Genomic DNA, 23,534 nt, shown 5'->3' on the forward strand with positions numbered 1-23,534 from the left:
GTAGCAAATAACATGTCTGCCGTTTTCTGGTCGTTGTTATTTTTAGTTATTTTTACTCTGTTTATATTTGTTATTGCACTGCTGTTTTGGGCTCTACGAGGAAGGGGAGTTTCTTTGGTAGTAAATAACATGGATGTGTATACGCTTGCTCTCTTTCTCTCTTTCGCCTCAATTATGATTATACATTGAAGCAATAATATTGCTGTTCAAACCAGACAACAGTTTTATTTTGAGGGAATTTTTTAAGTTCTTTTTTTGGCCACTGTGGGGTAAATGTGTCAATTCTTGCAGCTGTTTGAGGTTTTCACCCCTGCTGTGTTCGACTGTGCACTGCTGGGGCTGAAGGCCTGAAGCACCATCTTTATACAAAGTCAAATATACAAAGTTTTTTTTTAAAACCATTTTCAAAAGTTTCAACGTATAACCACAAATCTCCACACACACATTTGTTTTTAAAGCATGATGGTGACTTTTCGGTGACTTCTATTGTTTTATTTTCCTTGTGGATAAAGTTTGCTCTCACAATGCAGGGAAAACGTGAGCCACACAATAATCGATCCGAGTGTTATTCAGAAGGCAGACGCACACAAGAAGCCTCTCTAATCTTACTGCTTGAGGGGATTATCAGAGGGTTAGGACCATGCGGACTTAAGGTTTAACTTTCAATGAGGTTTAATACTGTGCTACATGTTAACTACATTCAAGACATGTCACTGCTTTGTTTGAATTGTTAGACTTTTATTTAGTTATTCCACCATGGACAACTAGACAATATCTGCTAGCATGTGAGACAAGATGACTAGTGCATCTCTTCTGTTACTAAATTCGACAAACTATGCGATTTTTCTCGTTCTGCTGTTTGTATAGTCTTCATCTGTTTAGGCCAGACCCAGATCACTCTGATCAGGATTATTTGATTTTATTCTGACAATGAGATATGAGCTTCTTGAATGATTTATTGTCGGGGTGTGTTTAAAAGGACGGTGCAGATATTAATTGAGTCTGATATTTCAGACAGAATTCACCAGGGGTGGATACAGAGGGGCAACTGGTTTGATTTAATACTTCTCATGCTGACATAAACCAGGGGCTGATGTGATAAACATGAGGCTCTATCAGAAAAAGAGAAATGCATGGGTCAGATTCAAACCGTCGGCTGCAATGAATCAATTCAAAACTGATCCAGTGATTTGTTTGTAAACACTTTTTAGTTTGGTTTCGTCCAGATGATATTTTATTTTATTTCTGTATTTCAATGCTTAGTAAGACACACGTAATACATTACTGCATTTAGCCATTTATATATTACAACATCTTGAAACTAACTTTTACTCGAGTAAAAATAATGGTTCTCCGATTGAGTAAAATCAAACTTTTAAAGGTCCAGCGTATGAGGTTTAGTGGCGTCTAATTGTGCATGTTTATACAGATGCAATCAGTCATGTTTTTTTTTCACAGTGCATTAACTAATGTTAACAAATACAACCCTATTGTTAAATGTTACTGATGCATACTGTACTTTATATCAAGAGAAATGTCAAAAGGCCAAAAATACAGCAAATTCTTTAGCTGAATGCCTAAATCCAAACTATTCAACACACCATTTCTCGCATCAGCTCGCACACATATTCGCACAAGCAAACAAGACGTCTACTTCTGGCTAGACTCCATTGAAATCTGGACTTGACCTTAACAGAGCACAGTTTAGTGCTGGTCAACTGAGAGTGTGAAGCATGGCATTGAATTTACACAGCAGTGGAAATACCAAAGAGCCGTGAGTGATTCTGCGGTGCTGTGCTTTAATGGTGTTACTTCCCTACTCTTGACACTCTGATACCAAACACTGTGGTGTAAGTAACCATCATACAAATATAAAATACAAATATACAGTGTGCAGGACCAGAGCACTGACAAGACTGTATGCATACATGCTGCTGGTTGAGTGGATGTGTTCGTGTTTTTTTACAACCATGCTAAAGTGAACCGGAGGGGAGTTGTAGAAATCCATATTCAACACATTCTGCATTCCCACTGCTGAAAGGATTAAATATGAGCCCCTGGTGGGGACGCAGCAGGGGTAGACGAAGGACATGCAGTCATGCGGAGAATGTGTGTGTGTTGGGCTGGAGCGTTTTGACTGTAATGATGCTTTATAGAGGTTCAGATAGAAGCATGTGATTTTTTTGGGTGTGTATATTGTGTGTTCCATGTACAGTGTGGTGCAAGGGTCTGTGGCAACAAAAAAATTGGGATTTAAAATCCAAATAAAACCTGTAAACAGGTGTTTTTTGTAGTTACACAATGTTATAGCGAAACATATACAAGTAGTATTTACAACCAAATTTGTGACATTGGCCATGTTGACTATATAATATATATATAATATATTTATATTAGGGCTGTCAAACGATTAATCGTGATTAATCGCATCCAGAATAAAAGTCTGTGTTAACACAATATACAGTATGTCTGTGTACTGCGCATATTCATTTAATAATTATTAACACATACATGTACACAATATGTATATATTTAGAAAATGTTTACATGCATTTATTTATATTTGCCATAATTCAAATTATATGTAAATGTTTATTAATATAAAAAACACAAAAGTTTTTTTTTTAAATACAAAAAATGCACAGTAAACAGACATACATTATATTAACCCAAACTTTTATTCTGGATGCGATTAATCATGATTAATCGTTTGACAGCCCTAATTTATATATGATGACATCTATTTATTAATACATTTGAAGAGTTTGGATCCAAAATGAGGTACCTCTCGATTTAAGCCACAATAGCAAAGAAATACAGCTAACTAACACTATATAACACAATAAAAACAATGATTTTCAAAAAAAGTCATCGCATTTTGGAACCAAACTCTTCATTTTATATATTTATATTATAGTATATATTTAGAAAATAAAAAAATGGCAATTTTCCTAGTAGTCTGATATGTTTGAACCCTACTGTACGAGTTGAGAAACTGTTTTAAAGACATGGTGTTGTGAGTCATTTTATGTGTCTGCAAAATTTGAAAAGGTCGCAGGCTTCAGCTGGATGCCTCTTTCAGTTCTTGATGGATGTTCTCACACCACTACATTCCTACACTACCTCATTACTATAGTTATGTTGTGATGTAACACACATTCATTATTCCACTCGTTACGTTGGTTCTTGGCTCAGTTGCCAACAAGGCAAAGTTGTGGATTTCCTGCTGAGCATTCAGATTTGACATCCCAACAACGGCCACCGCAGGCAAATTCAGAATAGATCAGCACAATCCGTAAATTTGAACTGTTGATCAGAATAAATGACCATGGGCCTTCAGTCACTGTATGGATCAGGTGAACCAGCATTTTGAGTTGGCTTGACACAATTCAAGGCTCTCCAGTTTTTGATGTTAATACGAATACTGGAAAAATATCACATGAAAATTGGTTGGAAAAAAAGAAATGTTAAAGTCATTATACCTACTTAAAAAGCCCAACAATGCAATTCACCCGTAGCTGTCATTTAATGTCAAAACTGGTAAAAATAAATATAAGTTGTTGGCATGTTTATGGAGGAGTGGTATGTTTGAAATGACATGATTTGTCAATCATAAGGTTTGCAGCTTTGTATGTCTCGTGTCCCATGAGCCCTACGCCTGCATTTGCATATTTGACCAAAAATAGTCAATTCGAAAAGAAAAAGCATTCATAGTCCCAATTGCAGGGAGTCAGAGCCTTTCATTTGCCGTTCTTTGATGGTCCACACAGTGCACAAAGACTGATTTTTTGTTTTTGATTGACAGGCTAAAATTACGAAGACAAGCTGTCATTGCTTTTGTGAAAAGGGAATATAACGGAGTTATCTGTAGCAGGCGATGTGCATAAAGCAACAGGCGTTCAGCAGTGAACATTTGTTAAACATTGGGCGGCAGAAATGGCACGCTATATCAGACGTCGTCTCTCACTGTTTCGCTGTACTTTGCTTGTTTTATGATTCATACAGTTACGTGTTTATAGGGCAGCATTGAGATTAAACAGAGATCAAATGGCGACTTCCTAGAGAAGATATGCAATAAAGCACATCCCCTATCAACAATCCGAAGTATCTTATTGTATATCTGTGACACTAATAGTGTGAGATGATTCATGCTTGCTTTACTAATTTAATATGAAACTTAGTATTGGCAGTGGTTGAAGTAATGCTTTCCCCGGCTCTTCAGTTGAACATCTGTCTGCTTGCGTCGAGAAGATCCTATTGACTGTTTAATTCGCTAATCTCGTTGTCAATCGAGACGAGGCGTTCTTTTGATTGATCCTGATTGCAATTTAAAATGTCCATCGATTTCTCTCAGAAATAGCTGGATAATCCTGAGTCTGGTTGTAAATCACCCTTGCCTCCTACTTTCACTGCTATTTGTTCGATATGATGAACCCCAACCGGCGTCACAACATGTTTAATTGGCCGATCGGGGGTCATGCCGAACTGTAATTTCAAGGCAACATGTGGTTGGTTTGATCGGCCACTTTATTTGTATTACGTTTAAGAGGGCCATTCCAGACATTGCTTATACGTGCGTCAATATGCCATTGTTTCTCCATAAAGAAAAGACAGCGTTCTTGTGTTTATGGTCTGTGAGGCTGATTATAAGTGATCTGCCCTTGATGGTCACGGGAGAGAAGTAGAAGCCTTTGAGTAAACATCATTACCGCCTGCCTGCCCATAAACTTGCTCTTACATTTCAGGATGGCACAGCGGGCTTATTTACTACGAGTGCGTTGATGGGCAGAAGCGCTGTCCTAATGGTGTTGTTTATTTGAACGAGGGAAGGAGAGATTAATGACATGCTCCGTAATCATAGCAGGCCATTTGTCCAAACACCATCCTGGCTGTCTTTGGTGCTAAAGTGCGAGAATTATGTGTCGCCAAAACCGAAAGGCAATTTCAATTGGGCAATATCTTCAAAAGCGTATGCCGTTCTTTTGTTGTCATTTAGATAAGCACTCTTTTTCAAATCTCTTTATGTATTCATGGATGTTATTAGGGGGAATTGAATATTTACAAAGAATGGGGTGTTTCTTTATTAATTTGCGGTCTTCTAGCTGTTTGGGGAGAATGCGTTTCATGTCGATACTTTAAACAAAACATGAAATAAAAATTGACCCCATTTGGTCTGTGGTGTCATTGTGCTCGATTCGTCAGTGCGCTTTATTCTCTTTTCATGGTCTTTCATCAAATGTATTGAGTTTCTTTGCCTTTGAGGCTAAGAAGCCTAATGCTGCATTCCCACCAGACGTGAATGAAGCGTTAAGCGCAAGTGATTTATATGTTAAGTCAATGCAAAGACGCGATCAACATCCTGCAGCGCTAATGGCGCTATTTGCCGAATTGAGTATTTCGGGCAAGTTGAAAATTTTGAACTTTGACGAAAATTTGCGCCACAAAAATCAATCAGGTGCTTGCTATAGTAGTGACGTGATTATGTCGTAGTGAGCGGAGGGAGAAATTCCGAAACGACAATGGACGACAAAATCATCGTCGCTGTATGTGAACACCCGGAGCTGTATGATACATCTTCTTACTTTTATCAGGAATAAAAAGGATCTTGCTTGGAATAAAGTGAGTGAGGAGGTCAGACAATCTGGTAAGTCTCAACAAAATCCATTTCGCAACGAGACTGGTGCCGCCTGAATTCGCATCTGTTGTGACTGAAGCGAGTAAAGTCAAAATGTTCAAGCGTTCAACTAGCGCATCTGGTGTGAACGCTCAGTAAGAATTTAACTTTGATATGTAACCCGTCCAGCTTGTTAAGGAGAGGTGTGCTACTGTATTGCGATAAAAAAACGCATAAAAAAACTTTCAGATTTACATACAGACTCCATTTTCAGAACATGACCCATGAGACCCAGTACTCTTGACCATTCTGTCTACATTTGTATTGGAAAACGTAACGATCCATTGGTAATTTTAGGATCCAGTCATACCCTAATGGATCAAATCAAGATTCACTCTACCTTGTTTTCCACTTGATATCTCCCTTCTCTGAAATATATCACATTACTGCAGTAAAATGTGTTGTGAATGCCGTTTCACGTTGCTGGAAGCCACGATATCTTATTTTAGGCTTTCTTTGTGTTCCACGTTCCAGAAAAGCCCCAAGCAGTCGGAACAGCGAAACACAGCTGATGTCACACAGTTCTGTCACTAATTCCACATTTCACTCTTCATTCTTCACAGCTGCTCTCAATTTCTGTCTTTTTTTGCGTTATCGTGGTTTCTATTTGAATGTAGGTGGAATGTCGGCCACGTGACTTTGGTCACGGCTCCTTTCAGCGGAACTGACATGACTTACCAACTAACCTGCGAGTGTTAGCCTGAGCTGAGAGCGAGGAGCTCAGACACAATGTCCCAGATTGTTTACAGTCAGTGATCACGTCACTTCACATGAGCCTCTCTCTATTAAAACCCCTGTGCTTCAACACTGACCCTAGAGCAAAGACACTGAAGGCAACTCTGCTTGAGAGATAAATGGTAAAAACCTGAGTGGCCTCCACACCAACGGATGATTTATAGATGAGTTATGTTTATTCTAAAAGTGTGTGCTGAATTGTAAAAGCGTGAGCCCTTTAATTGGAATAGATTATACAAATTATTAGGATGCCCTACACGTGGGGTTTAAACAGTTTACTGCAATGGCAGATGTGTATATACAGTTCCAGGCAAAAACTTATTATTATTATTATTTCTATTTTAAATTTAAAATAGTTATAAAGCTGTTCAAACAGTCATTCTTTGATTCTGCCAAAAATAAATATATATATATATATATGATATTTATTTAACATTTAATCCTGCTAAAGTAATATGTATTTATGTTACCCCGTTAAAATAAAATGATATTACATCTAATATTAAGAATATAATTTAATTACTATTTTTATTATCATTTACACTACATTATTATCTATTATTTTATCTATATATATATATGTATTTTTATATATAAATTTTGGCTAAGAAAAAAAAATGTCAAAAAAGGAAATTAGTACACTTCATTGTCTTGAGAGGTTCTTCATAAGTTCTTTGGTGTGACTGTTTAGCCACATTTCCAGTATAGGGAACCTGTTAAGCCCCTGTATGGTTCTTCTGCGGCTCTATATAGCACCTCAGTCATTCCGAAGAACCGCTGAAAAGCACCAAAATATGGTTCTTTATAGTGGTTTCCCCTATGATTACGTGCCAACAACCATTTTAAGTGCTACTTTAGTTCAAAGAATGTTTGTGCAATTTCTTTGCTATAGCACTATTGTTTTTGTAATAATGATGTCATGCATGAATGAAACTATTTTTGTGTATATTTGTGGTATATTTAACACAGAATGATACGAGCCTCCTTAAAGAATTTTTAGATCCTTGTCACAGTTGCCATAAGTTTGCATTTTTAATATTTAGATTTTTTTTCTACTAAAATGTTTTGTCATACATTACATCTGCTTTGCAACAAAGCTAAACGGAAAAATGCCCTAAAGCAATAAAATTGAAATATATTATAGTCGAACTAGTCGGTAACTTTACATTAATTACATTTGGCACTTGACGTGGGTTCATTCCGGAGCCGCATTCACAACTAAAGTAGATTAACATCCATATTCTCAAAGACACAGATATTTATTTTTGTATTATTTTTTCACACATTTGCACACACCTTCCTACAGCCACATGGTAAGTAATGCCAGACAGACAGCGTGTGAGGGCTGCCCTAGTTTAAAGCCAGCCTTTCTTTAGGGATTCATTAAAGCAAACACTACACTCCAGCTGCTGTATAACAATAAGATCCACTCCTGAATCCCCAACCCCAGTCTTTTCTAAAACATCAGACGCACCCACTGAAGCTGTGTGTGTGTGTTTCTGGAGTCACTTTATGCATGTCCTCATGCACTGGGATGCCATGTCTCAACACTGTCAACCGGTCGTGTGGCAGTAGGCTGTTCCGCAGTTAAACTTAACTCCATACTCGCACACGCTCTGACAGCAAGCGACCGAGACTCCAGTTCAGCTCATCCTCCGTGACCTGAAATGAAATCTGCCAGTAAGAAAATCACACTAATGATGTAGTAAACCGAGATAAATGGTTCTACATTCATGAGGGCATGTGAGCCCATTAGCGACAGTAATGGAAGTTTGAGCGTGAGTTCAAAAGTTGGCATCCTCCTCGGAAATAAACTTCATGTAGGTGGGGGAAGATATGCCCTGATGTATGAGCATGTGTGTACGTGTCAGAATCGTTCTTTATCTTAGTGCGGTAATGGCTTTGCTGTGACCGTGTGAGTTTGGTTGAAGCGGGATGCGTTTGTGAGGGGTTTCCGTCAAGTTCAAATGTCCCCTTAAGCTTAGCAAGATATGAAATCGTCAGAATTTATGAAAGCAACTCACTAGTCCACATTAAATATGATGTTTTATATTCCAAATGTTTTATTTTCAGAGAGGGATAGTATATTAAGGTTAACCCAAAAGAAAAATGAATCACTCTCATGTCATTCAAACCTGGATTACCATTTCTTCTGTGAAACACAAAAGAAGATATTTTGAGAAATGTGTCAGGGGGTTTTGCATCCATAAAGAGGAAGTCAACGGGGTCCAATGGTGTTTGCTTTCTGATATTCTTCAAATTATATTCTTTTGTGTTCTTCAAAAGACAGGTTTGAAGACAATAACTGATGACAGAATTGTTATTTTTGCGTGAACTGTCCCTTTAAGATATTATACTTTGTGTGACTATAGTGTGTGAGTCGTGAAAGATGTATACATGTTTATTGTTTGGAGTAGGATAAATGTTAGGGGAAGCTCTAGTCGGTAACAGCCGGATAGGCTAAATTTTCACAACTTCACACTTCTGCTTCATTCTACGTGTGTCACACAAAGGAACAAATGTTCTAAATTTGATAAAACATCTTCAAGCTGCTAGAAGGAATGGAGGACTGGATGATAATAGTGTTGTACTGTACAGGTCAAGTTAATCAAATCACAACATAAAATGTGCCCTGGCTCCTTACTTACGTAGCCGTTGACGAATAGAAAACATGTTTTTTCCACTGGGAAAGGAATGCAAGACATTTGTCTTTTTTATATTTGCACTGACAATCACAACCCTGCACCATGGAGCAATGTGATGTCAGAAATAATTTATTTTATGTGTGTACAGGCAATAATGAACTACAATAGGTGTCAAGTCATAAAATGAAAGGATTTCAACATAGGTAATTGCGTCCGTGTCGCCTAGGGTACAGCATGAGTCAGGGTCTTGACAGCACGACGCGCACACACGACAGCAGTTCTTCTGTGTGTCTGCCTGTTGTGATGGAGTCCTAAAATTAAAACTGCATTTTTCATCTGGGATGTGAGAAAGCAGCAATGCAGTCAACCGTCGCTTTCCTTCCTTTTCAGAACATTTACATCCTCTCCCAAGTTTGCAATGCAGCGGAAAAAAAAACATACTGCTCGGCTTTTGAATACTTTGTACTTCTGGTGGTGTGGACTCTTATTCTTATATATGTTGCGGTTGAGTCATCAGTTTGGACATTTGGATTTAAAGGGATAGTTTTCCCAAACAAGAAAAATTGTCATCCTCTTGACATTCCTTCTTCTGCAGAGCACAAAAGAAGATATTTTGAAGAATGTTGGTGATGGAACGAGGGCGGTACCCATTCACTTCTATTGTACGGACGACTAAACCGTTGTGTGGTTACCAGCGTTCTTCAAAATATCTTCTTTTGTGTTCTGAAGGAGAAAGAAAGTCATGCAGGTTTGAAATGACACATTTAAAATGTAGCGTGGACTCAAGTTTAACGTAAGTGCCCACAAATGTAAATGTGGGTAGATAAGTGATGCTGTAAAACGTCTTATTTTATGAATACAGATTAAGTGGGCTCTGTCAGGTCCTTTAACCAAATAAAAGTGTAAATCCGATACAATGTTGGTCATCGGTTTGAACAGTATGGAAAGTGAGTTTTTTTCTAAAAAGAGTCATTCCTTGATACGTCTCTGCATGCCTCCCACATACAGTACTTCTGAGTTCTTGAAATATGCATATAACTTCAGATTGAAAACATTATTCTCTACAGCAGTCATCCAAGCTCTCAAGCTTTCTCTTTGATACGACTGATTTTAAGGGCACAAAGTGTAGTATGGCAGTCTTGATTTTAATTGCTTGTAAAGGGGGGAGACATTTCAGACTATTGCTTTAGTTTGATTTCTGTCCTGCGATGCCTGTGTGACACATCTGGGTTATCGGTTCAGCATTTGTTCAATACCTATATTCCCTTTTGACCGTTTGAAATGTTGGCTTTCCCAGAATTTTACCGTAAGGCTTTATAATGAAGCTTTAATAATGCCGATGTACTTTGTAGTCTCATATGTGATAATTCTTAAGTTATGTGAGAAAAATGATTTGTATATCACATTAATAGCATAAAGTATGAAATGGATGGCAAAAAGGGGATGTGTAGAACAGGTGTATGAATTCAGCAGAACTCCATCAGACTGTCTGTGGTCAAAGATGTTTTGGAGCGCTATCCTTTTAATAAGCATTGTATGTTTCATAAGTATTGTATTGCGCGTTTAGGTGTTGTCACACTGTAATTCACTTCCATTGACATGTATTTTTCAGTGCATGACAATGTTTAGATTTGGTAAAAAAAACATCTGATCACTTCTCAGTCCATGTGTCATAACATTCTTCAATAATATAAGCTACATGGTTTGCATTTCTTGTTTTCATATTCATATTTGTGCGTGTGTGTGTGCGTTTGCATGTGTTAGAGGTAATGAAAATAACCACAATATAAAGAATCGTAACAATATAAAATCGTAAATAATTCATATAGTTTTGTCACAATGGTTGCTCTCTTTCTCTCTCCCTCACTCTCTCTCTCTCTCTCTCTCTCTCCCCCCATCTCTCTCTATCTATGCCCTATACATTCTTCGATTCATTGCCCAGAAAAAGAGGGAAAATAAAAAATAAGTCACGACTTATCGTTTGCAGAATAAAAGTTTCTGTTTACATATGTGTATACATTTTAAAATGTATATATAATTTATATTAAATACAGTATACATATATATATTAAATATATATATATATATATATATATATATATATATATATATATATATATAATGCATATAAAATGCATGTGTGTGTATTTATGTATACATAATTATTATACAAATACAAAAACATATACTGTTTTAATTTAATCAAAAACATTTATTGTGCGAACGATTAGTCGCGACTAATTCCGCTTATAATTAATTCCACCAGTTCTACTTATCTAAACTGTTCAGTTCTTTCTCCAGAGACCCCCACACTTTGTGACTTTGTATGCTTAGGTTTCTTCTTCCTCCTTTACTGTGATACAGAAATGCCCCGCTCAATTGAACTGGCAGCGAAAGGCAATTAAAGTTGTCTGCTTTGCGTTTAAAGCACGGCCTGACTTTAATGAAGCATTCTGGAAGGAATCCACAGCATCTAATTCCCACAAAGTCATGAATGAGAGGCTTGTATCTTGTATGCTCAGAATGAGCAGTCCAAGATGTCCGGCAAGCCACCAAGAGCACTGAATCACTGGGCTTTAGTAGAGAAAAGACACATTTCTTTCTTGTTTAGGCCCCATTGCGATTAGACATTCTTTTGCATGTTGGATGTTGTTGTAATGGAGGTTAATACACCATCTGGTAAAGTCCTATATGCATGACAAATGGAAATGCTGTTTTGCAGTAATTGTTATTGATTTAACCATGCCGCTTTACCACACTTTATACTGTTATATGCATTCGACATTAATTGTATCTCATCTGTTTTGTGGCTATGTTTTCTCTATTAGATTTTATCTGGAATGTTTGTTGTTTTGGTGTGTAACTTATTAAAAAAACAAGTGAACATCTATGCTCGCAGGGCTCTGTAGCTGCTATCTAAATGGTGCTAAATCAGCAATTTAAGTAGGTTTAGAAATGTTTGTATCGATGGTGTAGAAGGTTTCCAGATCCATCTAAAGTGAATTAGAATCTCTGTGTTTTACACCACAGCCGCATACACTACACCACGGTCAGTCAGGTGATTTAGACCGAGAGAGACACCACAGATGGTGTAGTGCATCACGGCTCAACCATGTGCAGTATTAACAGGGAGAGAATGGAACAAACAGCATTCCTATACCCCGTCATTCATACAGTCCCATAGCAGACATTTAGCAAACATCATTGTCCCATAATGCCCCTCTCTCGCCCCATTCTGACACTCGCATGCATCCCAGCGTGCATTTGTCTTTGGCCATGTGCTCGCCCGCGCCCGCCAACAGGTTGCAATTAAAAGCCTTTTCACGGGTCTGTGAGCTTCTCGATCACGCCGGAGGTTCTGGCCGGCTCGCCGGCTGCCGTTTGGCTCCAGTGCATCTATCTGAACAGAAGGTGTCTGACAGCATTTCAAGACCAAATCTGCTAGGCTTCTCAGTTTGTTGCGTGTTAAAGCCTTTAGAAATTGAAACCACAAGCTTGAATTGCATAATACATGGAAGTGGTTTGTTGGTGTGATGAAGTGTTTGAGATACGGGTTATTAGCTAGGGTAAATGTTTTTTTTTAGACTAAATCATGCAGCGTATTGAAGAGAGGTGTGCTTTAGTATTTCTAGTTTCTGACGTCGTGTCCTAGTTTAAGCTAGTTGACATTGTTTGGAGGCGTGGAGTTATTATTCTGATGGACAGAAGTGTCCTGCAAAGTCCTGAGACATTTGCTTTCTCATGGTTGAAATGTCTTGTCTAATTTGTCCTCGTGGGGAGTGAATGTCTGTCTGATGATAAATGACCTACATTGAGGATTTCTTTGGGTGGACACAATAGCAAAATACCAGTGAAATTTAACAATACTTAATACAGATTGTGATGTACTGCATGTATCAGCAGCTGTTAATGTTAAATATCATATATATTCAAAAGTAAGTGAATACTATGGTTCATTTTCTCCATGTCTGTATTGTTCCGGTATTTTAATGGATAAAATGCTGAAATAAACTATAGAAACCCAGTTGAAACCAACACAAAATTATTTCCATTAAAATGCCATTATAAACCATTAGCTTTTCCAATAAATCCATTACAAAATCCCTTTTCTATTGTGTTTTGGGAATTGTTTCAATTGTGTTGTTTTGGTTCACATCTTCCAGATAGACAATACACCTGTAGACACAATTTTAGTTTCCATCCAATACAATTGCAAGTATAACCAATAAATCCATAATTTGTGTTTTGGGTTGTGCAGCCAGTTTTTGGTTTACCAAGCATCATTTACTTTATGGATATACTACAAATACTGTGGAAATTATGGCATTTTCTTTTTGGTTTAAGTTTCTATCGTTAAAATATATCACTAAATATATTCTTTATGTACCGCTTTGTACTGTTAATAGCATTGACATCACTGGTTGCAATGCCTTGACTTAACGCATTTGATGTTTTCTTCTAAATGTTTACAAAGCAGTAATATTTCTGTTAAATTACACATTTAACTCTTCAATCCACCATTTGTTTTCCCAGTTCTCACAGTTTTTATCCGTTTCTCCTGCGTCTGATTATATAAATAGCTTTTGATTATTAGAACCATTTCGCATTCAAACAAGTCAACATTTTCCTTTTTCGGGCTCTAGTATCATGTATTAAAGTGAGATGTCTGTATAAACATCCTGCTTAAGAAAATCATTTTCTCAGATGAGAGTTTACTCTCGCATTTTCAGAGATGGTTCATTAGAGGTAATGTCTCCTAAAGCATCTTAACTCTAAATGTTCACAGCATTGCTCAAGGCCTTTCGGTAAACAGGTTCGTAGAACTTGTGTTTGTCGTAGGATTTGTTTTAAATGAGATTCGTAAAGAATAAAAGTTTTATTTTTAAGAATAAAATAGTTTTGTGTTTGTAATGCTACAGTGAATACCTAAACAACCATAACCACTTGAAATGAATAACCTTCCCAAAAAATATATGTCTTATAAATGATAATCGTATGTAATCAATATAATTAACCATACTGCAATTGGGTTTGGTATGAATACTAAGTGAGTTCAAAGCAAAAACCAATATCACCGGAACCGACTGTTTATTGTTTATTTATTGCCATTGTATTTTTTCATACTCGTCTTGCATTCTTCAGAAAATGCTGTTATTATTTTGCTTTGACTTTCTCTTTGCAAAAGTAGAAAAATATAAACTGAATCAACATGAGGAAAAACATTTAGTTTATATTTTATAGCACAAATGAGAACTGCGTTTCAATCCCTGATCTTAAATTTGATATTTGATTTACGATTCCTGTATTCACTTTATATAAAACAGGTCATCTGTCCAGCGTCTGTTTATTTAAAAGCAGAACTGAGTGAATTCATGCTCACAGGCTTTCATACGTACATGCTCTAATGGAAAATTCCTGCTATGTCTTTTTTTTGGTGACCTTGCCAGTTCTTCTGCTTTCTGGAGTGACCCGGACGTCTTCCTGGCTGTTTATAGTTTATAGCGTGGTCCTCTCGGTCCTTGAACAAGGACACACGCTGGGAATATCTGCCATCAGTCCAATGTCACACGAGTCATTTCCATTTCTCCTTTTTTATATTTTTAACTCCCAGATAGATTGAATGAGCGCAGCCTGTGATAATGGGGGGCAATGGTGGGTAAGGGAAAGTATTTCATAGGAGGTACATCAGTTTGCCATTAAAATTGCACATACGCACCAGTGTCGGGTACCAAAAGCAAAGTAAACTGTGATAAAGTGCTGTTTGCTCAGCCTTGGAAGTAATAGAAATCAAGTCCTTTTTTCATATGTATATATAAATAAATATGTCCTTGCTGTAACCCTTGTTACTATATATACATCTCTAATTTAAATCCTTTAAAATTGGACTAAAATGGTACTTGTGGAACTAGTTATTAATGCCAGCGATAATTGACTCAAAGAACATATACACGATGTCACACCACAAAGATCTCTATCGCTTAGGGCTGATAAATAGATTTTTTCCTCACAGGAAACATTTAAGTCTACAGTCACACTTCATTCAGTGTGTCAGACCGCTGCAGCAGAGCATCATGGGTAATGCCTATCCCCGAAGGCTTTGGTGTAGTAGATGGGCAGTCAACCGCAAAGGTGCTGATTTTAGCCAACCCCCTCCTCACGGTTTGCTTTCTCTCTCTCCGTCCTCCAGCCCGGTCAGACCCGACAACATCGATCATCATCCAGGAAATCCAATATTGGTTCTCACCATGTGTTTACATGTCATTTGTATTATTTATACTGAATAGGAAATCTTTATAATGATGATAGTATAAATGGTGCGAAGTGTTACCTTTTTTAACCTTTGATCCCACATGTGGGGAAACAAATCTGCATTCGTGTGAAGTGAGACCCTCGAATCATCCGCCCCTTCAGTTATGTGATGCGTGTTGTAATGAGGCGTCTTTGAGTCGTGCGAATATTCTCTTACATCTCGCCGTTACTGTAGATGGCAAAGCATCAGAGCTTCACGCCTCTCAGTTGATTTCCTCCTCTGTTCATCCGGACGCTGATTTAAATATGCTTGAATATCACAAACCGCATATCATATGTCTCTACATTGTAACGGGTAGGGATGAGAAATCTGATCGACTTCAGTTAAAACCCTTTTCTTTCTCTTCTTTGCAGTTCAGCGGATGATCAGTATCGCTGGAACACTCAAGGTAAATGTCAATTGGAAACGATTTTCTCATTTTCTCGGATATTTGTGCTATTGGAGAATTGGTTTGTAATGAGGTGTTTGTGAGTTCAGGTAAGATGTGTGGCATCATGCAGGAATATTGCACCGTCTTTATGAATTTCAGATGAAAAAAGTAAAACTGGGTGGAATCCACGAAGGATGTATATACTGTGTAATGCATAATATATCATATAAAAGAAAACTATATAATGCATAATATAAAGAATATGTAATATCATGCATAATACTTGATGTATATAATGCATGCTATTTTAAAATGCTATGTTTTATAAATAAATTATTCTTATTATTATTAATGTTGTTGTTATTAATAAATTAACAACAATGATAATATATTTTAGGAAATAATAAAAGTGATAAAAGTTTCTATTTTATTCCAGCTCTGAAAGATTACATGTTTAAACAAGTGAGCTTTGAGTCCTGCTGTATTTGTGGTGACATACTTCAGAGGGTGATAGTTCTTGTTAGGGAGCTTGTGTAACTCATTATCCCTTGGCAAATGACACCACGCCTGGCCTGGATCAGTTGCTAGACAGATCTTGCACAGAACAAGCGACTGGCGAGTTAACCGGGTCACCCGAAAAGCCAGTTAAGTTTTAGTCTTTTTGTTCACCGGGTCAGCCGGTCATAGTCCAAGTGTGCCGGATGAGGCTTAGGAAGCACCTGCGGTGTCATTGTCTAACAATGTCAGTTTAATCGTGATTGACTTGAGCTTAGTCCTTACGCTTTGTTTTACAGACGGGCAGAAAGACATCGAGGATGAACTGAATACAGGTCTGGAATTGGTGGATTCGTGTATCCGTTCCCTGCACGAGTCTGGAATATTGGATCATCAGGAATACACCACAGCTGATAGTGAGTCATTTGCTGATTCAGTTGTGTTGCTGTGCATTGTTTCGCATTGTAAAGATGTCCGTTAAAGAAACATGCTGAATCCAGCCTTCCACGTGGGATCAGGTACGGTATACAATGAGCCGCACAGCTGGCGCTCATTAACTATTACTCACCGGTCTCGAACCATGGTCTCACCCCACCCACTACATACCCCCATCGCCCCTCACAGGCCCGGGGGTACCCCCGAGACTGTGCTTGCTCCCCCCTCCCACGGGGTCTCCCAGTCTCGGAGTACATTTCCCCTGGGGGCATGCAGCGACGAGACGAGACAACGGAGACGGGAGCCCTCGGAGTGACCGGAAAGAGAGAGGAAACAAAAATTATAGTCCGGTTCCTCAACCAGCCGGGGTACTCTCCTTCGCGGTGGCTTGCGGTGACCCTTTTAGCAAAGAGACGTTTTTCAGACTGCGAATGCTTGTTGACAGACAGAAAACAAAATTTCTGATTATCAGAAATGGATCCATTCTTTCAAAAAAGCTTGTTAAAATATACAAAAAATGTCATGATAAATGTTGGTGACTCAAAGTTTAAAAACAGGGTTTAATGAATTAGATTTCATTTTTTATAATTATTATTATTTGTTTGAACATCTATTTTCTGATTTATAATTGAAGGTGACATTATAAAATGTTTTCATTTGGGTTGTAAAATGTTGAACTGTTCTGTTTGTGCCGGACAAAAAGTGCAGCAATAATTGGGACTGCATCGCCTCCACACAAGAACAGGCCTTTTGTCACATCTATACCTATTAAAAGCAAAAACAACAGTTTATCTCATGCAGTTTGAGAATAACTGAGAACATCTGTCAGGATTCGTGTCATTAACTTTGCTTTTATTGTGTCGGTGCTGATTGTGCATTGCACATAAAGCGTTTACCAATCTCAAGTCATTTTAATGCTCGTGATAATTTTCTCATTTTTCCTCACAAAGCTTAAGAACACAAAGGCTGGAGCATCTATTTTTATTGAGGATATATCACTCCACCAAAAAACGTCTTGCAGAAAGTTGGATTTCATTGATCTTCTTCTGAGTTCAAAGTAGCTTTTAAATAAGTTATTGACTTTGTGCATTCTGTCAAGGTTGTGACAGGAGAAAAATGCCACAGGTGATGCAATGCGACTCCGGCTTTTAAGTCGTAATAATCAAAACAGATAACATTCTGCTGAATATACATGCCCACCTTAACATAGAGCTTCAGAATACCACAGCCATGCATAATAGTTCATGAATTATGGAATGAAAGTAAGTATGTTTACCACAGCTGCATGAAATAACAGTGGGGAAAGAGTGGCTTTCAATAATTTATCTTTCAGTGAGTCGGGATAAAATAACTGGAGCTTTGTGAAGGTGTCTGCCGTGGACGTGCTTTTACAAATTAGGTGACAGCTATAAATAAACATTGACCCTTCAACCCAAAGACAATGTAAATGGAGCTCTTCCTTGACTCATTCACAATGAAAACTATCATGCGATGCTTGTTAATATCCTATTGGTTGTGGTACCTGTTGTGAGTAATGCCAAGCATTTCTAATTGAACCCTTTGGTGCTGAAACTATCCATCGATAGTGGATACCATTATTTCTATGTCCTTCCCTTTATTATAGGCTGCTATGTCAATGCAGCATGATGTGCTTCTGTGTTTAGCCTCGTAAAAGATTCTTCATAACATATTTCATCTTGTGGAGATAAGCCTGGGCCATTGACCTACCCAGAAAAACATAGAGGTGATACCCCCAGTAATATTTTATACATGCCTAACACTCCTTTCACTCCCTTAATGGGATTATGTATCTCTGGGGCACACTTTGGAGCCTGTAGGTGATCTCAGATCTTGAGCTCAAATCCCACGGACATTGATAAAAGATAAACTGTAGCTTTACTGTATAAGTTGCCTTGGATGAATGTATCCGCCAAATGTAAAATGTATTTTCCACTTTGAATTGGCTTTTCCACCATTGTCCATTTCGTGTAACACAATTTGGTCTCTTTGGAAAGGCTTTAATCTGAAAGAAGCAGGAAATAGCCCATAAACCTCTCCGAGAGGCAACTTTACAGCCTCGTCGATTGAGAAATGGGAAGACGAACGTCTGTGTAAGCACCTCACCACGGAGCCTTTTAAAACCGGGGTAAACATTGGTATTTGGAGCAGTGCCATCGGTAAAATTCACAGGACCCGGGGCACAATTTATGTGTGCGGGCTTTAGTGCATTGAGAGGAACTTAGTGAGCCATCCTCATGAGGTCCTGTTTTGGAGGATTCCTTGTGGTAGAATATGCGGTTTTCAGCAACAGTGCATGTGTAGGTATGTTATCTTTAGTCGAACTAATCCGGCAAAGTTGCAAGTGAATAAGAGAAAGCTGGAGATCTCTCGGGCTGGCTTGACTAAGGAGATGTGTAAGAGGCGTGTAATTGCCTCACAATAGGTGAGAAGCTGTACTTAGTATCGCTGCTGTCAGATCCTGGAACTGCTGTGGTTTTAACATGATGCTAGAGATTATAACATGATGTACAAGATCATAGAGAATCATTTCCTTAAGGCAGTAGTATACAGTCACAAGCCTATATACTGAAGGCACATACCGTAAAAGAAACGTTAAGAGTACAGTCACAGGTGTTGACTCAGTAAGTTTAAATATCCACATTATCACATCATGTTTTTTTACTGTGCAGTTCAATTAATATCAATCAAGCATACTGATGCAATAAAACAATAAAAACATAATAAAAAACATGTTTGTGACAAGGAGAGCGGGACGAGAGCCGGTGACGCAAGTGATAATGAGCAGTGAAGTGAAGGACGAGAGAAAATCCAGGCCTGGTTCTCTCTCGTCCTTCACACTTGTCGCTCCTCCTTTTATGCTTCTGTAGCTCCTCCATGAGAGATGCGAGACCGGTGCAACGCGCTCATTATCACTCGCATCAACGGCCTCGCACCATTCCCTCACGGCCCTCGTCCCGCTCTCCTTGTCACAACGTTTTTTCATTTTTTTAAACTGAGTTATCTGTTTAAGCAAGTTAACTGTTCATATATTACTTCAACCATCTACATTGATTTTACAGCACCATACTTTTAATCTAATGGTCTCATTTGTTTCTGTTTTTATTTCCGTTTTAAGACATTTGGGAAGAAACATCCGAGAATGAAGGTGATACTATTTACCAAAAATAAACATTCTGTCATCATTTACGTACCCTTAAAGTTGTTCAAAATCTGTCTAAGTTTCTTTGTTCTGATGAACACCGAGAAAGATATTTGGAAGAATGCTTGTAACCGAACAGTTCTTGGCCACCATTGAATACCATAGTAGGAATAAATGCAATGGTTGTCAAAAGTGGCCCAAAAATTTAGCTTTTCTACATTCTTCAAAATATCTTATTTTGTGTTCAACAGAACAAAGAACTCTACACAAATTTGAAACAATTTGAAGGTGATTAATAAAGGACAAAATATGTTTTTTTGGATCTCCTGAGCTATGAAAGAGCAACTTTTGAGCAACAAATTGTCCCCCTGGGTGGTTTCAGCAACGTGAAACCCTCACTATTACACAGATATTATACTTTATAATGTTTCGTGACTTTGTCTTATTTTGCGGGCGACGCCATAACCTTGATGACGGTGTGCAGGGGAAAGCTCCGGGCCAACCACAGCTGCATTGCATCTCCCGCGTCTGCACAAGGGTTTTCAGATCAATGAAAACAAAAATGAGTGCAGCAGGCTATTATGGACTGGAATAATGCGCCAATTTTCTTATCTCTCAAGACCAGCCTGATGGATCTGTCTGATACAGGAGCCATAGATTATTGTGTAGTGCAGGGAGCGCAGAAAACATCCTCCTCCCGAGAAACCCGAGACACTTGAACTCAAGCCGTTTTAAAGGGACGGGAGGAAAAAGACAATCGGTATTTTCGAGTGGGGTCTAATCTCAGATATAGACTGATAGTTTGACGGTGGTCTCGCCGAAGGCTGCATCCGGGATGATGGCATCTTGACAATCTATGAATGGTTGATGCAATCTTCTTTGCAGTCAGATTGGCCCTAAGCCTTTCTCCGAAATGCCAAACACAGTCGCCGATGGTTAGAAATCTGAATTTTGGAGGAAAACACGTGTGTTTATTTTTTGTGTTAGTGTAAATAAAACAATGTGTACGGTAAACATAAATAGAGTGTCTGTGCTTCTATAAATGTTAGATGATAAATTATATCTTTTAAATTTAATAATTGACTTCAATCCTTGAACAACCTTCCTGCCCCACGTCTCCTTTTCCTGTCGGTTTTGTTCCTCTCTCTTGCTTTTGGATTCTCCCTTGTCATTTCAGTCCTCGTCTTGTGCATCTTTTGCTACCTCTCTCTTCTTCTCTCTCTGTTTCACTCCTCCCCTTCTAATAAATTATGTATGCCATTTCTGCCAGGCTGAGGGCTGCATCGCTGCCTTGCTGAAATCTCTCTCTCTCTCTCTCTCTCTCTCTCGCTCGCTCTGCACCCAGGACCGAGTCTGCTTTCTCAGAGCTCACTGCAGCTCAGCTCGAACCCAGAGGGCTGTCTCCAGTATTCCTCCAGCTACCATAGTAACCAGACTCTGGCCCTGAGCGACTGCTTGACCACACCAAAATCTCAGCCGCCTCAGCCTCCTCCACGCTCCAGCGGCCAGCCCGGGGGAGCCGTGCACAGCTACAATCAGGTGAGCTTCCCCGTCTCTTCTTAAATTCGTAGTGCGTTCCCTTTTCCATCACAAATCTCTGTTTTTAAGATCTGTGTTTTTATTTAACGGTCCTATTTTGCGCCGGAGGTCTCTCGTGCTCACGCATCAGGGATGCTGTGGTTCTCTAGCTTTGCTTTTTTGGGACACGGACCGAATGACGCTCAGGCTGGGGCTGGAGGCTGTTGCCTAAAAAGTGATTGTGCCACTTTATTTGAGTATGACAGAAGTGCTGAGGTGTTTGTCAGGTTGGCACGCCGTGTCGTATCGAGTGGGCGCGTTTCAAACTTTGTCATTATCTGGGGAGTTAAATTGCGTCTGTTGATGAGACTGTAATTAATGCGAACCCTGCGGCTGTCTTTCCCACCAACTTTCATTTCTTAAACTGGGCTGCGAGGTAGAAACGTTCGGTTAGGGGATGGATGTTGTTCAGAGGATAAACATTTCATTTTGCACGGCGTTTTATTAACACGTTTGGGAATGAACTGGATCTGGGATGTTTACTGCCGGAATGGTGGGTCTCGATAAAGCTGACATACGCAAATCCTGCACACACAGAGAGTCTCGCTCGTTCTCTCTTTCTCTTTCCTCTTCTATCCTCTGACACTTTTAATGAACACACAGGCCTCTGTTTTGGGCACAGAGGAGCGTTTTAAATGAAGGATGCTCGGCGTTCTCAGCTCTCTCAGGTCAGGGGGGGGTTCTGCAAACATTCTTTGGCAACCCTGCGATTGTAAAGTGATGCAGTTGCTCGGTGCATAAAGAAGAGAGAACTTTTTTTATTCATATTAGGGCCAAATAATGCATTGTTTCCCTCTCTCCTGGCTGTATATGTGTGGTGCGAGGGATTTAGACTGTCGGCTTGCTGCTGTGAAGGGGAACCTGAAGAGGGCTCGTCTGCTAGGCTTATGTAACACAACACATCGGTTAGGTGCTTTTATGTAGATATTTATAACACCATAAACCTCTTGTTCCTTAAATAATTCAACCACATCAGGAGCCAGCAACAATCTTTTCAAGTAGGTTTTCCCTCTTCTCTCAGTGATGGGATGCAGTTTTGTCTTCTGAGAGAGAGAGAGAGAGAGAGAGAGAGAGAGATGGATGGAGAATGCATTTGGCAGAGAACTGATGGTATAATTGCATCACACCTCGGCATAACATGATATCAAGCTATTAAACGCCTTTGTAATCTCCACAATCTTGTGAGTTTTTTTCCAAGTCCTCTGCCTGTTACATATCATTCATTAAAGTCGTATCAGAAAAAATATAACTTAGAAGGTCTGTTCTGTAAGAGAAACTTTGTATGTTTTATGTTAACTTTTTGTTCTTGGCTTAATACTGCCAGTGTGTTTGGTTATCCGGTGGGTTGATTTGGGAATAGGTTGTAGGTCTCTTTGATAGTGTAAATTAATTATACTAATTAACTATTGCATACAGTACTGTATGAAGCTATAGAAATTCAGGAAATTCACAGAAATATGGAAATTCTCACATCATTTAATGTCCCTTACGTCATTGAACACCTGCATATGATCCTTGTCTGTGCACAAAAGAACGCAAAAAGAAGATATTTTGAAAAATGTGTCCATACAATGAAAGCGAAATGGGGGACGATGTTGTTTGGTTACCAATGTTCTTCAAAATATCTTAATATCAAAATACAGGTTTGCAAAGACATATAGTTGAGTACATTATAAAAGATTTTTGTTTTTAGATAAGCTGTCATAATTAGGTGAACTGTCCTTTTAAGAAACTGTGGAAACATAAAAATGAACTTTAATGAATGAGACATTTTGATTTTAAGGATGTTTTTTGTTTACTTTTGTTTGGTAAACGATCTCTTAGTCCTTTGTTGGGGATTTAGTTGGCGTGACTGCTGAATCTTCTTTGAAACACTTGCAAACCCCTGTTGTAAAAAACACACGGAATCTCACGAGAAAATCCAAAGTGCTGATTTGCAGATCCAATAATGTGCATCAAGAAACAATTTACCATAAATCCTAACTCTGGAATGACATTGTTGCCATAAAATCCTTACCATGTTAATCTTTTATATCAACAGTACCAAAAAAACTAAAATCAGAGGGAATTGATAGTTTGATAACAGCTTACTTGACAAGGCACCACAGGGTGTTCCAGGTAAATTGGCCTAT

General features: G+C 38.6%; 1 protein-coding gene across 4 annotated transcripts in view; it reads left to right on the top strand.

Moving 5' to 3' along the window:
- The window catches only part of ctnnd2a (catenin (cadherin-associated protein), delta 2a), a 211,702-nt gene that overhangs the window by 88,029 nt on the left and 100,139 nt on the right, over positions 1 to 23,534 (top strand). For 3 of the 4 annotated variants that reach the window (XM_056737780.1, XM_056737779.1, XM_056737781.1), the window contains exons 4-6: positions 15,718 to 15,752; positions 16,529 to 16,645; positions 21,170 to 21,363. In XM_056737780.1, the coding sequence (XP_056593758.1) occupies positions 15,718 to 15,752; positions 16,529 to 16,645; positions 21,170 to 21,363 (346 nt within the window). Of the gene's footprint in view, positions 1 to 15,717; positions 15,753 to 16,528; positions 16,646 to 21,169; positions 21,364 to 23,534 lie in introns of those variants that run through there. The other variant, XM_056737783.1, reaches the window with a different exon arrangement.

The sequence above is a fragment of the Triplophysa dalaica genome, chromosome 23 (genome assembly GCF_015846415.1).
Source record: "Triplophysa dalaica isolate WHDGS20190420 chromosome 23, ASM1584641v1, whole genome shotgun sequence".
NCBI lineage: Eukaryota > Metazoa > Chordata > Actinopteri > Cypriniformes > Nemacheilidae > Triplophysa > Triplophysa dalaica.